This window comes from Solea solea, chromosome 9 (assembly GCF_958295425.1).
Source record: "Solea solea chromosome 9, fSolSol10.1, whole genome shotgun sequence".
NCBI lineage: Eukaryota > Metazoa > Chordata > Actinopteri > Pleuronectiformes > Soleidae > Solea > Solea solea.
This window is the reverse complement of record NC_081142.1, coordinates 944,400-969,545: the sequence shown is the minus strand read 5'-3', so window position 1 is coordinate 969,545 and position 25,146 is coordinate 944,400. Positions and strand designations below refer to the sequence as shown.

The following is a 25,146-nucleotide window of genomic DNA, read 5'->3' as shown; positions in this document are numbered from 1 at the left end:
TGGAGTTTGTGACTGGAAAGTCTCAGGAAAATGTTCTCATCCACCAGATTTCACCACTCTGCCTCTTATTTTCTACCTAAATTTCCCCTGAAAGAAATTTCATGAAATAACCCTGAAGTCTTTAAATGCAAATTGATGTTCTGTGCTCGTAAGTTAGACATCACCTGCCAGAAGAGGAGATTAGGTAAGAGCAGACTCAGCTGGAAATAGGTAGTAGCCTGAAATTAGGTTTGTGCTGTGAACAGTAAAGAAGCAGAGGTTACTGGAAGGTAACCCAGCTTTTCTTTTTATAAATGATGCTTTCTTTAAGTTTGGCCATTGCCACCTATTTACACCGTAAACAGAACACGGAAGCTGCCGGCTCCTTTCATCCTACCTGTTTTTAGTGTTTGCCCACTTTCATTAATTTTCTTTAATTTTACAAAAGAAACCGAGGATTGGTTTGTGATTTTATGCTATTATGTAACATCCATCCATCCATCCCAGCTCCCTCAAACAGTTATTTCATAAAAGCACATTACCTAAAACCATGCAGTTGTTTGAAAGAGCAAATCTCTGTCATACAGACTCTGTCCATAATTGATAATTTGGTGTCAAAGCAAATGATATCCCTGTTGTTGCTGCTGCTGATCTTCTGTTGCAATCGAATCAATACAATCCATCAAAAATGCTCTTTAATGCAAATGGATGGGATAACATTATCCTTCTGTTTTTGCTCCTTTATCCCTGAGCAAAAAAAACACATTTGAAGTTAGTTTACAATTGAGTTTACCTATAAAGTTACTCTTATTTCATTTTAGACAGACAACTTTATTTATGAATCTTTTTGGGAGGTTCCCTCGGGGAAATTAAAACTTTTTAAACATTTTAGGTAAGTTGTTTCAATTTGTGTTATGTCGTAATATAACAGACCAAACATGGAACCAATAACTACTAATGTTAATTGCAGCCCGAGAATTTTCAACCCCGCTGCACCTCATGTACCTCTGGGATTATACGGCATGCAGCTATGTCGCAGCATCGCAACTCCTTTAGTCACTTTTTTCTACCGAAATTCTGTACTGAACCTAAATACTTAATGAGAAGGAAATGCACAATTCTGCCACGCAAGTGTGATCCATAACTGTAACACACACACACACACACACACACACACACACACACACACACACACAGAGAAGAGCTGTGTGAGCGCAGCGTGCACATCAAGTCACAGACAAGCACGAGCTGTGGATGTTCAGTGCAACCAACTGTGTGTGGAACAATCACTGATCTGTTTTGATTATTCAAGTAGACATAGGTTTTGTTTTCTCCTCTCTTTATTTTATGGTTCAGCCCTTGTTTTCACCCCCTGTTTGAAATCTCTAAAGACAGGATGTGTTTGATTGATATCTAGTGTCTTTTCAGGCTGACTTGAGTTACTTTTCATTGACAGTATTTGGTAACACTGTCAAACAATCTCCAAACACAAGAACAATGCATGACAGCGCAAGAGAGAGCTGGGAATATGATTTCATAGCTTTCCTAAAGTAGCGTATTTGCTGTCTACACGGAAACGTGAGGCCGGCTTTTTGAGATTCTCCCACTCAGGGAGAGGCGTTTTCAAAAATACTGTGCCATCTCAGTGTGGACGGATTGCCTCTCCAGTTAAAGAAATGTGCATATTCACCCAAACTCATTTCCGTCTGGACGGGCCCTGAAACCCATGACCTGGCCTCAGAAGTCTGATGAATCTGATGAATATGATGAATTAGCAGCCTTATGTCAATGGTCCAGGCTGCTAATGGTGTGATGGTGTTGGTGTGTTTGGATTGAATTGTCTGTTTATGTACACAGGTCACTTAATTCTGATGTAGACGTCCTGCAGGATAATGCTTTATCTCTCAGTGCAAATTAAACATGGTTGAAAACAGGTTTCCAACATCTGGAATAGTGTTCAGTATAATGTTCCTACTAAAAGTCTTGTTTGAGGTACATTAGTGTTGTGAAACTCACCTGTCATCGTGGACTAGGTTATGATACTTAGCATCTGCCGATCTAGATATCTATCGACGATGTCGTCAGTGTTTGCACATGTTTCAGCGTTGCTGCAGGCTGCTGCACCAACATCTTTCCCGTGTCAAAACATTTGCAGAGCTCTGGTTCAGCGTCTCGTGTGCATTTTTCCCATCGATTCCATACACGAGTTACTATAATGCTGCAGGCAACAGAAAGCATGTGAGCTGCACTGGGGAAAATGGCCAACATTTGAGTGTGCTGCCTGTAGTGTTTTGTCATTTCACATTAAAGGCTGTGCTCGGGGATCACAATTTTCAGTCAAGTCAAATTAACGGCAGGCGGCTCAAGAAGCAATGTGATCTTTGCATATCACACGACTCGTATTTTCTGTTCCAATCCAACACAATGGCTGCTGTTATTCTGGGACAGCTTTTGAGCACTGGAAAAATCAAAGTGCACTCGTCTCCCACTGAGGTTGAGCTGCCTGAATAAAATCAATGGTGTTTCAGCGCTCGCGTTCCTTCCTGCGCTCTCTGATAATGCTCCTGATTTAGCATCTGTCAGAGCGTTTTATCTTTAGTGACCAATCAAGCATCATTTGCTTTCATTTTCAGCCCCATCGAGAAGCTGTGAGATTCCTTTTAGAGGTAAAGTCAGACATTCAGGAATGGAGTGATGAGACAGAGGAAAAGAGCAATAATGACTTCTGTTATTGAAGCAGCAGCCGCATCCGATGAGTGCCACCCATTGAGCATTCATTTCCCACTATAGGATGTTGTGTTGTGTAATTATGTGAGTTCACAGAGTGTTGAAGTGTGTGTGTGGAGATAGCTGAAAAGCTTTTGTCATTTATTTCTTTAACACATGCTTTAAAAAGGCTTGATAATATGTAGTAAATTAATTATTATATACTAGTCAATTACTTTCAAATGTTTGTGATAAAGTATTAGTGACCTCTTGTTGCATATGTTAAAAACAATTGTGATCTTTTTACAGCAAGCTCTTCAAACTTAAACATAAATAAAAGGTCTGTCCAGTTAAGTTCCTTTATTTGAAGCTGCAGACATTTAAATTCATTAATGGCCACCCCTAACACATCATTAAGGGTAAATCACGTGTTAGCATCGTGCGTTGCTTTACATTAATGGACTTAAAAAATAGCTGAATAGCAAAAAATTATAATTTTAAACCTGGGACGAAAGTGCGATTAAGAAAACACCGTAGCACAAGGGTAGAGCAAGTTGTCTTTCAACTGGGAGGTTGTGGGTTTGATTGCCGACTCCGCTACATGACAATGAGTCATTGGGCAAGACACTAAACGGTTTTGCCGGCAGCGTGTAAATGGGTATGAAAGATGTGTGATCGAAAATGTGGTGTTTGTGTGTGTGTGTGTGTGTGTGTGTGTGTGTGTGAAGCAGCTTTGAGTGGTCAACACTGGGAAAGTGTTATATACTGTAAATACAGAGCATTTACCATTTAAATCAATGTGTCATTCAGACCACAGGGGATGATTTGCTATCCCAGGCTGTGCTCTCACATGACCGGAGTCTTCACCACAAGATGGAATGAGCCGAGATGATGGCAAAAAAAATTGCAGCCAGTTTCCCCACTTTGACTGCAGACATACAGCAGAATCTAGTGGTCAAGTGTTTTGGCGTTCACAGGAGAGAATGGATTGTATTGATTGCCAATGCTACAATGTTACAGCTATAAATGTAAGCGGAAGACAAGTCTTTAAATGTTTTTGACAAATAAATGATGATAGTCAAGAGAGCCACTGACACAAAATGCAGCAGCTAAGTGGATAACCTAGTAAACGCTAAATTGAGCTTCACTGTGAAGTGTGTTGAAAAGCTGTTTTTATCTTTGCCATCAAATACTGACTTTACAAACGACTGCTGGGAAAATGGACAGAAACAGTGTCTGAGTCAGACACTGAAAATCTTCTCCGCTCTCAGAACTTCTGCAGTTTCTTATGTTGATTTTTGTCATTTGTTGCAGGTGGAGGAGGAGATTTCTCACCGGAAACCCAACAGCAAGTAAGTCACTCTTGCTTATTAAACTCTTGCATCAAAGAGCAGACACATATCCATGGAAACCTTTTCTGTAAAGTGCAGCTTAAACCTGGCTGCCCGCTCTCTGCTGCTGTAGCCTGAGCTCTTTCTCACTGTCCAACACTGGAACAGATGCCCCATTGTAACTTTCTCCTATTGTCCGTCGCTTTGCCTTTTTCTTCCCCTGGCTCTTTCCCACCCACCCTCCCTCCATCTCCTTCCCTTCATCCTTCCCCTCTACTTTTCTCATGTAAGCCTTTAATGGTGATTAGCAGTGCTGTGCTGAATGTGTCCCAGTGTCTCCTCTCTCAACCGAGAGTACAAGTGCTGTCACTGAACTTGGCGCCTCACTGTAAACTGAGCTGCAGCTTCACCTCAGACCAACGCTCAAGAAATACTCTACAGGATTTGTTGTTTATGGTGCGAGTTAGGGGTGAATGTTATTGACGAGACACCGGTGTTTTCTAATGTGTAGCTTTGATAATGCAATAGCACACACACACACACACACACACACACACACACACACCATCTTAGATCCCCATCAAAGAGCCAGGACAAAGGTTTTTAGTACAACAGAGGCCACAGATATCCAAGCTCTGTTTAATATGTTTAAATGTTCCTCGCATCGGCTCTTCAAACACTTAACGAAATTCAAAAGCATAGATTAACTTAAACTAACTTTTAAAGTCAGTTTTTAATTTCCAAATAAATAAAAACAAATGTCAGATGAGTTCACACAAGTTAAGCCCATCCCCTCCACACAGCGCTCTGTGTTTCTTAGTTTTTAGTACATTATTTTGCTCCACACAGGAAGTGATTTGTTGGATGTCGACAGAGACGCAAATGTGACTCGACATGTCGGCAGTCTCAGATGTGTCAACAATGAAAGGAACCGGTGCTGGGTTCTGTCAGAGTTCACCGCACTCTTTAAATCCATGGAGAATATATCTGATCTTTATAATGCCCTACAAATTAAAGTTTTTTTTAAAGTAATGGAGGTCCAGTGGGACGCTGTGTGTTAGTCAAGCTTTAAAATACTTTTCACTGACATTTGGTCTGAAGGGTACTTCAGTACTTTGGTACTGTTCTTAATGGAAACGCTTCACAGAAGCAGCAGCTGAGTGTGTGAAGCCTGCTCTGGTTGCAGACAGACCGTCATGTGCTTTATTTTTTAGTTTTTCCACTCATCCTCATAATTTATTGGTTTCTTCGCATCGCGCATGATGGGCACGGGAGGGTGCATCATAATTCCAAAAAGTTTAGAAAAGGAGTCGCTAGAGGGGTCTGTATACACACTAAATATAACAAGAAAGTCGTGGATCTGTGGGGATTTGGTCAAATGTCTCCAACTGTTCTGGCACATCTATCCACCATCTTGACTTTAATGATGAAAGAGACGAGTTGTCTAGTGTATAAGTCTATAGAGGTGAACAGGTTGTGTGGCGTCAAGAATGCATTGATGACCCCAGCTTTATTGTTGCACAATCATCAGATAAGTTTTATTTTATTACATCATTCACTGTGATATATTTATTCAGCTGCTAACGTTAAAGTCTCCCTTTTATGTGGTTAATTAATGTTGTTGGACTTCTGTCATCTGAAAGTGGCACAGAGGTGTCTGTCGCTCTCTGTAGTTTGTAGTTTGAGACCAAAGCGTCACAATGAGCCACTGCGATGTAAAAACATGCCCTTAATCAGCATGTTAATTAGCTGCTCTTGGTTTCTCTCTGGACTCAAAGTCTCTTCTTAAAGTCAGGTGCATTGAAAAGGTCAAGCAGCTCTGCTTGTACCTTTTTAAAAATTTACCCAGGTGCTTAATTACAGCAATCAAGATCTGGATCATCCGTAATTATATCCAAGTCATGTTTAATCCTGCAAAAGGTCAAAAGTAGCTCTCTACACACTGTACATTTACATACTGTATGGCATTTAGATGTCCTTATATTACATGAATGTGGTAAATTAGTGGTGATGAGTTTACAGACGGATGTTGTTCTGCGTCCTTCTTGGCTGTGGATGGATGACTGTAAAAATGGCTCCCTCCTCCACTGTTGGCCCATTATGTAGTTATACTTAGAAAATCATCATCTTCGTGCCTAATGGTGTATAAGGACAGACAAGCCTCCTCCGCTGCTGGAGATCTGTGGCTGGTTTGGCAGCACAACCGCCACTCATCATCATCATCATCAGCATCACCTCTTTCAGTTTCACTTTTTATGGCAGTCCCAACCCGTCTCGCTCTCGCTCCCTCTCTCTCTCTTAGATTTTCTTAAATATGAGTCATTACAATTTTTTGGATGACACGCTGACATTTAATCTGAGATGCTTCAAACATTTAAGATGGAGGTGGATCTCTTGAATCTGCTCCCCCAGTTGGACTCACAGTGTGAGTGGATCCCTACCCTATCATGTGCCTCATGGCGTGTAAATGACAGGCAGCTTGGCAGCCTCTGCGACATTTCCATTTATATATATGTTATCTTTGGGGGGGTCATTTTCGAAGAAATATTATATATGTAAATATATAATATTTGATATTATATATGTAAATATATAATATGGCCATGGATGAGAAAAAAATAACTTGTTAGGAGGAGTCTTTATATTGTGATCCCTGTAAAACGTGGCCACTCTTCTCTTCAAAGGAATACACTGACATTCACACCGGGAAATGGTTTTGAAAAAAACCATCCTGTTGTCAGAGAAACCTTCAGGTGCCCGTGACCCGTGATGTGCTCACTCATCATGTGACAAGTTTTCTGGCTGAAATGAAGATTCCTGACGAGAAAAACTGAGAAACAAGGACGAATAACCAACTTTGTTCCAAATAATTTGACAAGTACTTGGCAAGAACAACCAGCTTGAAGTCAAAATGTCCCATAAAATATTTTCTAGTCAGCCTGATAAGGAGCCTGCTGGAGAATCCAGGCTCTCATCTCACTCTCTCTCTGTTTTCCTATTAAGTGACTTCGGCTGCAGCAAAGCTCAAACCCAGCTTAACAACAGGGAGAGTATCATGTGATTTTCATGCTAAATCTCATGTATTGAGTTCTCCAGTGTCTAAGAGTCGTACTCATTGTGGCCAGATGTTTTTAAAAGCATCACCATCTTCTCTCATCAACCCGGAACTTTTACTTCTGCCAAAATATTATGGGAGCTGAGCTTCAAGTGGCTGTCCATTGCTGGGAAGTTATTGATGAGCTGCTAATTAAAGACCCATCATTGCAACAGAGACACAAAAGGAAAATAAAGTGGGCTTTTAAGAGGCAGAGGGTCGAAGATGGAAAAAACTATTTCATATCCTGGTCCAGCCTTGGTCTTGCCTATTCTTTGGTTGAATCCATGTTGTGTTTCTTCCTAATCTTCATTTCTAGCAAATATATCAAACTAAAAACATAGCAAGAGACCGTGGATCAACGTCACACTGTTCCATTTTAAAAATAGATTAGTCCGTCAATTATTTTATTGATTAATCGCGTACTTATTTGGTCCGTAAAATGTCAGAAAATAAAAAAAAAAAATCAGTGTTTCCCAAACCTGGAAAGGATGATGTTCTTGAATGTCTTGTTTTGTCCACAAATCAAAATGATTCAGTGTTAATGATGTTTAGTTATATTGAGCAAATAAACCAGAAAGTATTCACATTTAAGAGGCTGAATAATCAGAAAGCAAGAGGACCTAGGTTTGTGACCCGCTGCTGCATGGAGTTGGCATGTTCTGTTACATGAAAGAGGTAAACAACCTGAGACTCCTCGTGGACTTCTTCCATTTACAGGCTCCATTGTTAATGATGTAGTACAATCACAGTCTTTCAGATTCGCCCATATCCTGTGTCAAAACTCAGGGGAAGAGCACTGAGGTTAGTACGTGACTCTTCAGTGAGATTTGCACGGAGCAATTATCAAATATTCTTTATTAAGACAGAAACATTTGACCTGTCACTCATGAAAAATATTAATATATTATTTTTTAATGTCTGTTTCCAATATTATAACCTTGAATTCCTTGAAATGTATTCACCATGTAGCCATTTCAAAAACAGCATACACGTCTTGGTCACATGGTTTGGTCTCAATCGATAATTTCAGGTCTTATTTTCCACCAGTGTGAGTGAGAGCTGGTATCGATGACATTAAAGTTCCAGCTGCAGAAACTGCATGACGCTGTTGAAATTGATAATTCCAAGGCTTCATAATAGTTCTTTGTTTTGCAACTTAAATAGATAGATAGATACTTTATTGATCGCGAAGGAACTTCAAGCATCCAGTAGCAGTAACATACATTAAACATAGAGTTAACATAACACAGTAAACATACACTGAAATTGACCTGAGATAAATGTAAATTTATTTATTTAATTCAGAGAAATCAAAGAAATGAAACGAAACATATGAAGCAAAACATTTGCAGATAAATTAAACATCTGCGTAGAATTTAAAGATGTATAGATAAATTAAAAATGAGCAGAAATTAACTCTGAAAGTTAAAAGATGTGCAGAGGAATTAAACATTTGCATAGAAAATAAATATATAACTATGTTAAGTTAACCCGTGCTAAACGTCTATTCACACAAAAACTATATAAAAAATATGAAGTGTCTAGAAATAAAATGTTTTATACAACGATAAACTGTTTGGCTGCTTCCCCTGCACCTTTGCATATTTTACAATATTTAACTTTTTTTTTGTTCAATGTGTGATCAAGTGATTTTGTCCAGCATCTCACTGATGACCTATGTTTAACTACATGGATACATTGTCCCAACTCTATTAGATACAATCTGCATACATGACACACATTACTGCGGGTGTAAACTGAGTCGTGTGTGTGTGTGTTTGTGAGTGGTTACACTGTGTAAAATTGAACCACTGTAAATGACAGTGTGTATACTCACAACACACAAAGATGCGGGCAACATTCTGCCAAACAGGTTAGGTGAGTGCTGGTAAGATGGGAGGAAGGGCTATGCTAATGTTGGAACACACACACACACACACACACATACTGAGGCAGAAGCTAGCAGACAGACAGACAGACAGACAGACAGAACACAGCCACGGCAGACTAACTGGTATAAGGTGAAGAGTGAGGCCAGAGGGTTCATGCATGTTGATAAAGAGTCAGAAAGGTGCAGAGGAAGCAGCCAAACAAGTCAGAGAGAAGGGTTGTTTTGTTTTTTCTAGTCTGGCAGAATGTCAGGTAACAACACACCTCAGTGTCAGCGATAGGTTTGTAGCTGGGGAAGAAGAAGAGAAGAAGAAGAAGAAGAAGAACAGTGGCCTGTGTCCTCTGCTGCCCCCTTTTTTGAGAGACATGCATACTCGCACAGGCTAAAGCAACTACTGAGGCATTCAACCAACTCGGCTCTGCAAGGTAAATTTGTGCGTGTGTGTGTTTCAGCAAAATTAATTGAATTAGTTTTCTTTGGTTCTTTCATCCATCACTGCCTGCAATTACAAGCTGCCGTTGGTTCTCTGCTTCAGGAGCTTTCCGGGTTAATCAGTTTACACAAACTCTTTGCCGCTCCATGAACAAGTACAGTAAACAAGTCAACAATATTATCATGCTGCTTAATGAGCAGCAGCAGCAGTGTGCTTCAAATGCATGTGGGCGAAGTGAAGCAGCACGTGCATCATTCTTCTCCGACGTCAGACTACTGCACACACGTGGAGTTTTAATGTTGCCAAGGAGACTATCGGAGTAGCTCTCTCTTTCTGAGAATTAAGCAGGTTATTGCTGTTCAGTTTCACTCGCTTTACTCAAATGGAGGGAGGCAATAATGAGTGTGTCGATGCAGTGGTTACCATGCAACGCACAGCGCGCCACCATCACGTCAGCCTTTGTCACTGTGTGTGTCAAGTGTATTTGTGTATCATTTCTCTGGAGGAGTCTCAGTAACATTCATTAACACAGGGACAGGGTGACAGGGCAGTGTTTCCGACCCACTGTGGTTTTGTGCTGCTGTGTTCCGCATTGTCAGAGATGGTGTGCACACACACACACACACACACACACACACACACACACACACACACACACACACACACACACACACACACACACACACACACACACACACACACACACACACAAACACAAACGTGCACACACAAAGAGCCGGAGGTTGTAATTTAACAGGTGTTGTGGCTGTGGGCATCAGGTTACATTGCATCTCCTCTGTGTGTGGGAGAGAGACAGAAAGACAAGAAGGAAGGAGGGAAGGACAGATGGTGCTTAGTGAAGGTAAAGCATGATCACATCTAAGAAAGAACAGCGGCTGGGGCAAGAAACTCAAATCATTAAAGCACAACTATGTAGCAGTGTTTTTACAACACACGCACATACACAGAATGGATGAGGTGATAACAAGTTACATCCACACGGAAACGCCACGAAATGTAAACAATCTTTTTTGCCGTTTTCAAAAGGTTCCCCGTAAACACGGCGTTGTTTCAGGAAATGTCGCTGTCCACGCGGAACCCCCCGAAGCGACTGAAAACGCTGCCGTACATATGTCGGGACTGTAAGTTGCGCTGTTACATTAAATCATCGACAGAGAAGACGTAAACATTACAGATATAACACAAACGGAGACGGTACATATTTAACAATTTAGAAAAAACATCGATAAAGCGACTACCAACAAATCTAGCGACTTTCTGTCATAGACAGTAGTACAATACACTCTGAGAAGGAAATGCGCAATTATGCCGCATGAGTGAGATCCATCTAATTGTAATTACTGGAGGCGAAGAGTCGGACACAAAGTCACATAAACAGAGTCACAGACAAGAACGAGCTGTGGATGTGCAGTGCAGTCGTCTGTGTGTGTGTGTGTGTGTGTGTGTGGAGCAATCACTGATCTGTTCTGTTCATTCAAGTAAAAATACGCTCTGTTTTCTCCTCTCTACCTCTCTAACATGAGTATTCAATACTCATGTTAACAGCAGTGCTTTTGTGCAGATTGAAATAATATTGACTGATTCTTTTTCTGTGCTGTAGTTCAGAAACACAGTGCAAGAGGAGTCATGTGATTTCTTCCTCTGCGTATGTCAATTTATGCAGCCCAGATTAGACGATTAGAAAACTCTATGTTATCTGTGCACGCACCTAATTACATTACTTTACTATTGTTTGTTATGTTGAAAGAAAGAAAGTCCAAAACAGAATAAAACAAAGGCCAAGTATGTCTGCTGCTGATGTGGTAGGGGGAAGATGAATGACCTCTAGTCATTTAGGTTTGACCCCTGAAACTTTCACCCCTGCTGTGTGTGTGTGTGTGTGTGTGTGTGTGTGTGTGTGTGTGTGTGTGTGTGTGTGTGTGTGTGTGTGTGTGTGTGTGTGTGTGTGTGTGTGTGTGTGTGTGTGTGTGTGTGTGTGTGTGTGTGTGTGTGTGAGAGTATTCCTGCTGCAGGCCAGTTAAATTCAGAATTTGACCCCTGTTTCAGTCTCCTCTCATTCCTCTTTAAATATCTTCACTCAATTTTATCTTTCTTTAATTCAAACTGACCTGTAAGAAGTTAAAAAAGTGCATCATGAAGCCATTATCATTTAAATGGTTTCCATACACAAAGGCCCAATGTCTGGCTTCATCTATTTCTTGTCATACGTTTACTCAGGCAATTCATGTCCATTTCTCTTATATTTCTAAAAGTAGAAACACTCTTTACAAATGCTACATGAATATCTCCAGCTTCCTGACACTGTTTTGCACCTGCTTCACTTTGATTTTTACTAGCCCTCTTTTTCCTCCCTCCACTCTTTTCTCTCTTAATACCATCTGACATTCCTTTACCTGCGAGGAGATGCGATATCACCTGTCGTCGGCTTCCTTTTTTCCCCCTCTGCAACACAATCTGATGTGTCTCTCAAACAACAAAAGGAAACAGAGGAAACGAAGGGGAGGGTGGTGCGGCGGTGGGGAAGGAGCAAGGGGAGGATGGGAAGGATGGAAGGCTGCTTTTGCAGAGTGGTATCTCAGACAGTCCAGCACTTTCTTTGTTATCTTCTCCCTGTGAGGGAGAAAAGCATCCCACCTTCTTCATTATCATCGAGCATTGATAAGGATGGCCCTGACTACTCATCTCAGCACAAAGGCAAGCTGATACTGCAAGGCCACGTGTGTGTGTGTGTGTGTGTGTGGTTTATGTCTTAAAGCCCCAAAACACCAGGGGATGTTTTCCTTTTTACCCTCTTTTGAGATAATAGTGTTGGTGTGATTTTGTGGAGGATTTGAAATATCACCTCCAGTTCACCTCAGTACAATGGAGCTCTGTGGTATTTGGATGGTGGCATTGAGTGCAGAAAACATTAAACTCTACAGCAACAGCTTTTTTTTTGAGTGATATGGTTTAATTCCTTAGGATAAACCTCAGACACTGTTGTCCCAGGGTCCACACAGGTCCTTGAAATCCTTGGACGTTTGTGAATTTGAAAAAAAGATCAAATATAGACATGGGTCATTGAAAGTGCTTTGAATTTTGTGCAAGAAAGAAGTTAAATCACAGGTGTGCTCTTGTTATGACACCACCTACTGCGTCTTACACCCTGCATTGGCTCGGCCTACGCAGAACAAATGTTCAGTCATACTTGCTAGCTGTGTTGCGGGCACTGTACACCGTCTCTTTCCGCTGTTCACAACACTGAGCGAATAACATTGGGCTCAACAAAGAAAAATGCACTGAGCACGCAGCAATTAATAAACATGTACACCATGGACAAAGCGGCTCCCTCAAGTTGCGCTCTCATCTTAAGGTCCTTTAATTTGAGGAACCTGGTCCTGGAAAGTCCTTGAAAAATCGTTGAATTTGATATCAATCAAGGTATGGGAACCATGGTTGTCCAGTCTCATCCCTTCTTTAGAGAGATATGATATGTAACATACACTACATGGACCAAAGTATCTGTTAAGTATTAAGTTCAGGTGTTTCATTCAGGTTTTTGGGCTCTAATGAATCTTAATGATTCAGCAAACCAAGACATTTTGGACAATGTTTTGCTTCCAACTTTGTGTCAACAGTTTGTTGAAGGCCCTTTTCTATTCCAACATGATTGTGCCCCAGTGCATAAAGCAAGGACTATAAAGTCATGGTTTGATGAGTTCAGTGTGGAAGAACTTGACTGGTCCGCACAGAGCCTTGACCTCAATCCCATTGTGAACCTTTGGGATGAACTGGAACAGAGATTGTGAGCTAGGCCTTCTCGTCCACCATCAGTGAGTGCCTGACCTCATACAGTAAATGCTCTACAGCATGAATGGACACAAATTCCTATAGAAACACTTCAAAATCTGGAGGAAAGTCTTCCAAGAAGTGTTGAAGCTGTTATAGCTGCAAAAGGGGAACCAACTCCTTGGCCTTTAATCTATTTTTTAGTTGTGTACTTGCATTAGCTTTGCAAAGTTTCCAACACAAATTGATTGTGCATTATGGTTTGTGTTCATTTGTATCGTTATCGCACTTCTCTGTGTGATAATGGCGACCACACAGGCCTGCACCTCCGTTTCTTGTATGTTGTCGGGCCTTGACCTTTAGCTCCTCATTAAAGCATGACACTGACTTCTGTCCCCTGCATCTTAATTTAGGGAAAACAGCCTCATCAGGCGTGTTAAATATAAAACAATAAACAGTAATTTGTTGCACAGCAGATACAGGAAAGCACAACATGATTGAAGCTACTTGGGTTTTTTCCTCCGTGTGACAAAAACAATCTAAAAATGTCAACTTTCTTTTTTACTCCTGTGACATTTCCTTTGTTTGATTAAGGGAAACATGATTGCCATTGATGTGGGTGGAGGAGAGGGTTTCCCCATTTTTATCACTCAATCTCGTCGGCTACAGTTCAGTGTCTGTGGACACTCACTCTTTACTGCCTCGACTTTCACCTTGCTTCTTGTGTAGGGCAGAAATGTCTTGATTTTGATGTTGCAGTGGTATTAGAAGTGTAATGTTATATTAATGCTAAGTGTACTTTTATGTTTCGTGTGAAATGTGCTTTGAACTTATGCTTACAGATTAATTACCATATACACAAGTGTATATAAAACGCTTTCACTATATTGAACTTGCATTTAGTAAATTAACACAGCACAGCACTACACAATGTGGCACCACATTGTTTGGTGTGTAAGTGTAGTCTGCTGCTCCCCGGATAGATGAAACACTAACGGGAATGCTCTTTCGTTGAGTCGACACGTAATCTTTGACATGGGTTTAGATATCATTAGATATCATTGTCGATAACACAATATTGTCTATAATAACTGAATGACAGCATCTCCTGTAAATTGTTGCCTCTCTTGTCTTCTTCCTGCAGTTTGTATGTGATGGATTTGACAGGATGAGATTGAAACATTCACTGTGTCACTTTCTGTGAATTGTGAGACTTCAACACTGAGCTGTGGTCAAGAAGTAAAAAGGCAGCAAATACTGACTCCTTGGTAAAACACTCACTGTGTGACCTTTAGTTAACGGACAAATTGAGCCACGGCCAGCGCACTCTTCCCTCTCGAGTGAACACTGCCTGCTATTGTGTGTTGTATATGAGTGTGAGGGTTGGCAAGTGTGGTGAAGGTGATGTGTGAGGCAAACTTATGAATGATTTATTTTCTCTATCGTATGTATATTTGGCGTGTGTGTGTGTGTGTGTGTGTGTGTATAAACGGATCTCCGAGTTCATCGGCACTGAACAAAATGAGTTGTTTCATTATCTTGCAGCGACTTGCGGCTGTTTTCAGTCGGCTGATGACCTTTACCTCTGATTCACTTTGATGCTACGTTTTTGCACACGAGGTTGTAGAAGCAAAAGGGATTTCTAGTGTCAGCTGCAACACAGGATTAAATCAGCACATGATTTTGTCTGAATGTCACTTCCAGGTTCATACCAAAAAGTTGTTTTTGTGTCTTGTAAAACACAAGTGGATGTGTGTAGAAGTTACAGGAGGGTTGTTGATGTCCGGGTCAGGCTACGTTCAGAGTACCACACTGAAAATCCAACTCTTATCCAATTTCTCCTGGGCTGTGTGGACACAGCAATCCGATTGTCAATTCTGATTTTTAAATCAAATTTGTCTCATTTCAGTATGTGGTGCCAGATCAGATATATATCCAAGTGGCAACCAGTCCTGACATCACCGCAAATCTGAACTCCTGTCCTGAAACCTCAGGTTTCACAGTTTGGCTGAAGCCACGTTGATTATTTGCAACCACAATTTCCCTGGTTAGCTGCAACAAAGGCTCCTATTGGAAGATACCACATGTCTATGACACTGGTGTTCGAAATGGGAACATAACGTCGATAGGATGTGCTATTGAAGAAAACCTGAAACAAGTGATTGAGAGCATTAAATTCTCAAGAAAATGTTTACTGGTGTTATGAATGAAGTGGGAAGTCGGCTCCTTTTCCCATAGACTTCCAAATACAGTTCTTTTTGCAACCAGCGGATTTGTCCCCTACTGGCTATCCAGTATATATTTGTGTGTCCTGGTTGGCTTCAGGATGAAACCAGAGGACTACATTCATTTACATGAATTTACATACTATGTATATACAGTAACTGACATTTGGCCACCAGCTATAGGATACAAAATGTTCTTCTTCCTTTATATACTATTTAATATAATATTTTGAGTTTGAGTATTCTCATACAGAACTTGACGTTGTGTTGAGACAAACAGCCACAAACTTAGCGTTAAAAAAAGAGCTGTGTGTTGTCTTGTCTGCTGTGTCACGTTCGATGTTGTGGTTCATTGTTGTCGCACTAGTATGATGTGATTCGCTGACGTGGCCATCGGGCATAGCCCACAACCCGCCTGCTAAGGAAAGGTACTGTTCTCTGTCGAAACGTTCTAAAGTGTGCCAGATTGAATTGTACCATCATGGAAACCACACTGAAATGGAACCCCGACACCTGCCCCACCCCATCTGCTGAGTTTGACAATTCAAAAAAAAGGACTTAGTGGCCCTAATGTCACCTTGGCTTTTCTGATACTGTTTATTGTTAAACCAATTCACTACATTTTATGAATATGAATTACACTTTTAAGTCACTTCATTGTGGTGCCAGGACTGTACTGCAGTAAACGCTTCTCCTCTTCAACATAATATCACTTATACGAGCTGCTGGGACTTACACGTCGTGTGTAAACATTTTGCACTGGAAATAAACTACTTGCTTGTGTGGTATAAAATAGAAAAAGCGGCAGAATATAACGGATTAAACAGTGCTGACTGGGTAGACTGAAGCACGTGCTTAACCATAATCACAGCCATAAGCTTCAGGCTTCGAAAAGGGATGAGGGAGTAAGTACTTTGAGTTTGTGTGTGTGACCTGGTGCTGCAAAGCTACAGTTGTCATCATTGTGTTGAGTACTTGTACATATATATACATATATGTACAAGTACATATTGTCATCATATGTCAGTAGACTTTAAGTGATTCATTACTGATGAATCCAAGAAACCAATTCAAGCAATAGTTTTTGGTTTTTGTGCAAGAAAGAAGTTAAATCACAGATGTGCTCTTGTTATGACACCACCTACTGCGTCTTGCACCCTGCATTGGCTCGGCTGCATTGGTTGCCATTGCTGCCTTTAGTATTCCTCATAAAGGTGTTTATACACTGAGAAACAGCCTGAGCACCACCTGTTTGTGGAGTTCTAGCACCTGACTGGATATAATATAATGTATGCAGTGCATTTGCCTCACAGAATATCTTGCTTTTCATTTAGGCACACATGGTAACTGATTAACCTCGTGCTTATTTTTCACACAAGCTACACACGTCACAGCTAAATATACAGTGAAATGGATCTTTCTTCAGCGCTTATATCTGCATGTCCGGTTCCTGTTTCAAATGAAAAGCATTCTAGTGTTTCAGTTCCCTAATTCCACTTTTCCCCAACAAAGCTTTACTGTGATATTTGCGCAGGTCCATACTGAAGAGTACTGCCATCCAGTTTATTTAATAGGAGTATTTGGGTCAGCGTCCTCTAAAATGTGGTCACAGTTTGTGACCACAGTTGTTCAGAATCAGCTGTATATCATGGTTTTTGTATTCCCGCTTAGCGGAATTAGCTTCAACTGTTCTCTAGGGGACGGCACCCCTTGACAGAGATTGGACAAATGCGACAAATTGACATTTTAGTGAGACAACCAGCCACAAACTGAGCTGGATAAAAAAGTGGCTGTGCCCATTGGCCCCACTTACCAGTTAAGGTAGTGTTCGCAGTCAAAACGCAAGCCTGACCCAGTGCTTTACCATTCCAAACTGTACCGTGTTGTACCAAACAGAACCATACCATGATCAAAACATAGCAAATGGTCACTGTAGTGTTGTTTCTTTTTGACCAAAACAAGAGAGTGCCACCAACTGGACAGTGTTGTACTACAGGGAGCCTGATGTGTCAGCTCATATGGTCGGCATGGTTACTAAATAGGTTGGTGCATACATATCAAGTATAACCTAGGCCTGAGAGACCCATGTCGCTGATTAAACACTCTAAATCAGTGATAGCCTTCAGGATAAAGAGCTATTTAACACTGATATTAACTATTGGATTTTACTGACAGCACCGTTAACTAAATGGTGCAATGTTTTTTTTTCTCACACAAAATCAACGTTTGCATTTGACAGAAAGTCATTATATAGTGTCAGAAGCAAAGACTAATGTGTGGAACCCTGAAGCTTTTAAATAACGTCTGTGTTTAGTGTGTATGGGATTCATTAATGACGGCGTGGACCGCGGAAGTTTGCTGTGGTCTGCATAATGTTAATGTCATCCACGTCTGTGTGGTATGTGTGGACCCCTATATGGACGTGGATCATAAATGTAGTCTGTTCATGCTCTAGCTAGTACAATATTGGAGTGTAGAGCCTTGTTTGAGTATGTATGGTATCCTCCAACTCTGTGAAAAAAGCACCACAAATATAACAGTGAATCCTTCAGTTTCATCAGGCCATACCTAATGTAGCCACGTGTCATTGTACGTCTTAAAAACATTTGTGATTTTCTTCATTGTAGCGTGTGGATTGTGCCACATTTTTCAGTCCAAACTTGATAGAATATCGACCAAATCAGACGTCTGTTGTACATTTTTTTTATCCGAGCATGACACCGTTCAAGTCGGCTGAAGCGTACTCTGACTGTCATGGTGGTTGTAGCCTTTATTTATGGTTACAACAAATGAAAAAAGTCATTGTTACATCCAGGAGGAGGTGACCACACATGCATGCACACACACACACACACCCTATGAATTATCACCAGCACTTATGTGTGTAATAAAAATTCCGACTCATCATTAATGATAATCAGATCTTAATTAACTCTTGTTGAACTGTAACCGCTGATTACTGTTTACATATTCTGATCATGGTGGTTTATTTTGAGTTGTTGCATTAGGACAATGATAACACTCACCATGGGTGGCTTATATATATATATATATATATGTATATATATATATATATATATATATAGCTTGTGTGTTGCATTCAAGGTGCTGTCATAAATAGTAAACCACGCTTCTATACTGCAAAACATCATTAACTTCAATTTAATACTTATTATCACTTATTTTTACTCACCACACATCTGTTTATTATATGGTTTAACCATGATCAAGCAATTTGAAAAACGTCATTTTAATTTACCCAAAACTTACTCTATGTTCCACTAAAACAACTTAAAATGACCGGGTCCCGGCCTTTGGTTAGGTATCAATGCTCTCCATTATTGATGACATAAGTTGTAGATGTGTCTGTATATCCTCATTCATCCAGGTCACAGTTTTCCAAATGTCACTGAATATTGTGTAGAAACTGGACTTGTAGATAGACTTTAAGATTCATCAAAGCTTTTTGCTTCAAACAAGAATAATTTGCCACATTAAAACCTATTTTACAAATACAAATATTCTCATCAAGGAATCAACTTGCATCATGGGTTCAAAGTGGAAGTCAGTTCTTTTCACTGCATACTGCAAGAAGAGATACATGAACCTTTCTGAAATTCATGTTGGTGTTTGCTAAAAATGTCTCATAGCTGCAGCCAAATTGTCTTCTTTGTTTTGTTTGTCAGTCAAATGTTCTTGATTATAGCTTGAGAATCAGGGTAATGCTTTAATAGTAATAGTAAAAACAAACATCCTTCAATTTGTTTTTACAGAAAAAAGCTGCTGTTGCTTGGGGACCATGAAATTATAGGAGTCTGCTTTTTGGTTACTTTTGTTGTTGCCGTTAATGACAGGTTATGATTGTGTTTTGCTTGGACAGATATTTAATGTTGTTGGTTATCACTGTGGCAGACAGCCTTTACAACGCTGTGTTATTGATGATATGTTGAATATTTGATAGTATTCTTTGTTGAATAGCCCTGTGATGGGCTGGCGACCTGTCCAGAGTGTACCCCGTCTTTCGCCTCATCTCAGCTGGGATTAGCAACAATCAAACTGAATCAAATCCTATTGAATGCTCATGCCCATGTGGGCGAGAGGAGACATTTTATTTATATTGCGCTTTTCTAATTATTTTTTAATGTGCATCTGTGATGACATCAGCAAAAGAATCACAAGGTGTTTAGTCTTGATGACCACTCACAGCTGCTTTACACTACAGTTTTGCCATTCACACACACACACACACACACACACACACACACACACACACACACACACACACAGCTGTCAGAGCAATGTAGGGTTAAGTGTTTTGCCCAAGGACACATCTGCATGTAGACTAGGGGAAGCTAGGAATCAAACCCACAATTTACCAGTTGAAAAATGACTGAGCCTTTGTTACCCCCTTAAGCTGCATGGCCATTGACTGTTTTGTGGCTTTTAACTTTTATATTACTGACGTAAAACTATTCATATCGCGGAGTCTTTTAAAGATTCAACTGACAACTTCCATGTCTCTACTCGTGTTTCGATGAGCGTTGCCATGTTTTGTGCAAACAGGTTACAGTTTCCCTAAAAGAGAATAACATGGGAAAATAAATGCTCAAATTGTGTTTTTCTGTCATTATTACAGTTGCTAATCAGTATTAACCTCATTGTTTGTCTGTTTAAAGTCCAAAAATAATCAAGAGACACAGTACTCTGTGAAGGCTCTCAGTCATTCAGCTTGTAGACATCTTCAGTAGTTCCAGTTCAGTTTGAAGATTTTTCACCTCTCATCCAAGAGGCTTCTTCAGTTCTGTGTTTTTTTACTCTTTTCAGGGTAGAAAACTAGGTCATGTGACAATTTCCCTAGCTTATTTATCTTAATTGGCTGTTTTTTTTACTATTGATTTTAAGATTTTACTGAATAGACTTTGGATGCGCTAAACTTGTATCTCACTAATCTTTTAATTCCTGAGGTCAGACAGTGAATTCCCAGAGTTATATTCAAAAACTCGTGTTCATTTATTTTTAAAATCACCTCTTTTAAATATTATTTTTCACTTCTTCAAGTGTAGAGCTGAGCAGGACACAGTGTCACATAAATGACACCGTTTGCTGTCATGGTTCCACTGATGCTTTTCTTACTAAGAAACAGCTTAGCAATATTTTGTTAAAAAAAGAAAAATGTTAAAGTTTGACGTGTGCCGGGTGTCAGGTCCTCAGATGACGTGTAATTATACTTGAAAGGGAATAGATGTGAGTCTGCTCTTGTCTCCATGACAGCGCTCATACACAGTGTCATGTGTGCCATCAGGGCCTGACACATGGCAGGTTGTCATACTTTGTAAAAAGAAAAAAGAACGGTCTTTCATCTATGATTTTAACCTTATTTTCGAGTAAAATACTCAAAATGTGGCATTTTTAGGGAAAACCTAATTGTTCTCTTTCATTATGCAGTATATTAGAGATTGGTATGAATATTCAATTATTACTTTGATCTTAAAAATAAATCTGTTCATGCGAGTATATTGAAAAAGATAAACATTAACAAGGGCGTCTCAAACTCAAATGACCTGTGGGCCAATGACTGTTTCGTCTGGTCAGTCGAGGTCTCAAACACAATCTGCTATATATTGATTGGATCATTTTGTGACTCCTACCTGAGTGCTACCTGATGCTGAAACATGTTTTTTGTCAAAATGGCATATGAAAAAGAAAATGAAAAAAACATAAAATAAAAATTAGTATGATGAAATGATGTATTTTACAATGAATATATGTATTCTGTGGGTAATGGGGGCGGGACTAGATACGCTTTTGCTTCTCCCACTTTCCCTTTCGCTTATGTGTATTGTGTGGACTACACTAAGATGATGGGTGATGATGAGTGATCTAACTGATATGACCGACATAAATAAACATACATATATATCTTCACATCATCCATTCTGTGGCTGTGTGTGTGTGTGGGAGACAAACACACACTGACCTGAAATGAGTGTTGCATGTTCTGAAAGAATGGCAGAGGAAAAACTGAGCCCTTTTATATAAATGGTGTGACATTTTAACAGGACTAATGTGCGGCGCTCTCAGCAGGAGCATGAGATGATCAGTTTTTGTCCCTGTGTGTATGTGTGTGTGCGCAACAGTTGTCTGTAGAGTAGGATTTTAGCTTGAGATGAAATCCCTAATATACATAAAAGTAGGACATATGAAGGTAAATGTTGAGAAAAACATAAAAAGTGACAATTATCTGCAGTCTCCATGGTATTTCCATGTTTTCTCATAGAAAACCGCCGTCGACGTCTGCTGACAAATGAAGACACAGCCAGCGTGACGTGAAGGCTGACTTTGACAAACCAGAGCGCGGTGGGTGAGCAAACAAACACCACGCTCACACACACACACACATGTCGCGTTACACGCGTACGCTGATCAAAGGCCACTTTATGCCCATTTCCCTCTCCTCCCAGCACTTCCTCTCCTCCCCTGTCAATTTGACAAATCCATTAGGGCTCCATTACAGAGACTTTATGAAAAGCAGCCACATTGTTTCTCTGCCAGCACTGAGAGGAGTGTCATAAATAAACCCAGTGATGGTAATGACTGTCCTGAAGGGGGTTGAAGCAAGATATTTGTGTGTCAGAGAGTGTGTGTGTGTGTGTGTGTTTGATTGTGTGCCTTAATGTGTCATATGTTTTAATGTGACTGCAGTATTTTTAAACTTTGTTTCTATGTTGTATTTGGAGAGTAATTCATTTCACACTCAGTCTTGTGAAAACATATTTAACATTTGTTTAAAACCAGGGGAAATGTGTTTGTGCATTTTGCACACACAAACATCTTTAAATATAATATTTTGGCAAATTTTCCTCATACTGTCACACTGGGTCACCAGCTCAGCAGCTCAGCTGCAGCGGAGCTTCTGGGCAGCACTGTGATGCATTTTCCTTTGGAAAATCATATTTTTAAAATACTAGAAGCCGCACGTCTGCCAGTCTTATATTAAAACCTGGACATTTGTGTCCAATCCAACGTTATTTATAAAGCACTTTAATAAGTGCTGTACATCAGAGATAAATAAAACAAATACACTATAGAAACATAATACAAACACAAATTACTGAAAGGTTTGAGGGTTGCGTCATGAAGGGCATCCAACAGGTTCCAGCAGGAATATTTTAGGGTGTGGCGATGGTGTGATTGACAGAATATGTCATACAAATACAGAAAACTTTATTAATCCCTAAAGGGCAATTCATTGTCTACCGTCCACAGACCACCAGTCACATATAGACCTATTTTTTAAATGCAAAAGTAACTCAGAGTGTTTTGTTTTTTGTTCTGCCGGAAATAAGATCAATACACACACATACAAGATAATTCTTGAGTATTAGAGGAAACAGTTTGTATAAAACAGCAATAAAAGACTTCTTTTAGGTTGAGAATGTGTATGGTGTTTGTGTACATTGTGTCCCCTTATTGTCGAGCAATAATTATAATTGAATTAACTTCACACATGACCTACATCTGAGCTGATTGATGATTTCAGCTGTATATACTTGACAGCAGCTCATTGCAGAACTGTAACAGGAAGCAAACTCCGTTTTCTCCTTAATTGCACATAAATTATGCGAGCAATGTCTGGGACACGGTGTCAATCCATCTTATTTTCAAGTGCTACTAATCTGGCATCATGATGGCCACATGTTAGGGAGTAAGAGGGGCACATCTGGTGAGCGACATATACAGAGACTGTCATTTACATGCTTAAACTCCTCAACTAATTACATTATACAGATGCCAACATGCAGGCTGCAATTTCTTCCTTGTTATTACCATAATAAAAAAAAATCAGGTGTGAAAATTCATGATTGGCTATCGTGTATGATGTCTAACTCACAGGAAATCCATCACACAGTGTGATAAACATCTTCATTAACGTAGGGCTCTGTGAAAAAACAAGAGAAAATAGAAAACCATGTTCCAACTCATCTCTCATGAAGCGTTTTCTTTGTTTCTGTCAATCCCCCCCCCCCCACACACACACACACCGTTTTTGGAAGATGGTGATATTGTGTCTGGTGTTGTCATGACGTCCTGCTCCGTAACAAACGTCAGTTTGAACTGGCTGACAGGTCGTGAAAATTTCATCAGCATGAGAAATGCCTGTTTTCCCCTCAACTTTCTGTTTACCACTATCAATAATTTGTGAACAACAAACAGCAGATGTCTCACCCCTGAATCAAAGGCTGTTTGTGTGTGTGTGAACATGTGTGTACACGCCTTGTGTGCCTCCATTTGTTTATGTGTGCGCGCCCCCGTGTCGATGAAATGTGCGCGTTTTCATCACTGAAACAGATGTTTCTCACTGCTAGAAGCAGACAAAGATGGACTTTGATCACTGGAGCTAATTGTAAATTAATCTATTACCGTAGGGATGGAAGGGAAAAGACCACAGTGCCAGCACTGACTAATCACACTGGTGTCATTGAAATAAACAACCAGTCTGGTTCACCAGTTCCATGCTGGGTATAAGACTCAAATTGCCAACACAACAGAGAGCGTGACCCACATTTTCCATCTACTTCAATCTAAAACAATTGTAATCCGTCTGTTCATTTGCTTTTCCTTTGAGGCTCGTAGATTTGGGAGCTGGAGCCAATCCCAACTGACATTAGCTGAGTCTCAGTTCTGGGGATAGGAGATAATGGCTGCCAGCAACTCCAAAACATCTGACAAACACACATTTTAAGTTCAACTGTATCACATTTAGGTGAGGTAAATGACAGAAATGATCTCAAAAGTCGTGAAATACAGCGCAGAGTTGCGGTTTTCATAGCCTTTGACCAGCAATTCACAAAGTGTGGGCTGTGGCAATACTGCAGGACTGGACTGTGGACTGTGAAAGGTCATATAAGTGTGTGTGTGTGTGTGTGTGTGTGTGTGTGTGTGTGTGTGTGTGTGTGTGTGTGTGTGTGTGTGTGTGTGTGTGTGTGTGTGTGTGTGTGTGTGTGTGTGTGTGTGTGTGTGTGTGTGTGTGTGTGTGTGTGTGTGTGTGTGTGTGTGTGTGTGTGTGTGTGTGTGCTGAACGATATGGACAAAATTTCATATCTCGATATTCATGCCAGAGATATCGATACGATATGACTATGGGTTCGGTGAAAACCAAGCATTTTTCAGAAAAATAAAAACATCATAATACAAAAGACTGTGGAAACTTTCCACATGGAAAGTGCAGTTTTATTGATGAGAACTCACTGTGAGACTGTGTACACGGGTACCATGTCTTTTGCAATGTGGTATGTTATAGCGTCTGTAACGCCTTTATGTCCGATGGACGTCAACTCAAACGGTGTAACGCTACTGAACGCATCAGTAAACACACGTGGCTTGGGCTTCTTTTGGGATGACTGAGAAGTCCCCGGTGTTTCTCTCATTGTATTACACTCTTCGTGCAGCACGCGATGGTGTTGTTTCAGGTGGTGAAACATGTTTGTTGTGCTACCTTGCTTTGTAGCACAACATGTTGTCGTGTTGTGCACGACCTGCACAACACCTCGCTCTGGTTGACATCATCCTTTTTAAATCCAAAATACGATGATTTATGTTTTGGCACAAAATCGCCACCGGCCGCATTATCTTCCGCGCTCATGTCACTTTCTTTCCCGCTGTGTATGTCGTGTGTGTGTGTGTGTGTGTGTGTG

At 40.3% G+C, this 25,146-nt stretch overlaps 1 protein-coding gene across 6 annotated transcripts in view; it reads left to right on the top strand.

Moving 5' to 3' along the window:
• LOC131466133 (inactive N-acetylated-alpha-linked acidic dipeptidase-like protein 2) overlaps window positions 1-25,146 on the top strand; it is a 396,981-nt gene that overhangs the window by 47,752 nt on the left and 324,083 nt on the right. For 2 of the 6 annotated variants that reach the window (XM_058639293.1, XM_058639291.1), the window contains exon 3: window positions 4,000-4,037. Coding sequence is in view for 1 of the 6 variants with exons in the window: in XM_058639291.1 (XP_058495274.1) it covers window positions 4,000-4,037 (38 nt within the window). In the remaining 5 variants the exon portion in view is untranslated. Of the gene's footprint in view, window positions 1-3,999; window positions 4,038-9,086; window positions 9,430-21,728; window positions 21,813-25,146 lie in introns of those variants that run through there. The other 4 variants (XM_058639292.1, XM_058639294.1, XM_058639295.1 and 1 more) reach the window with 4 other exon arrangements.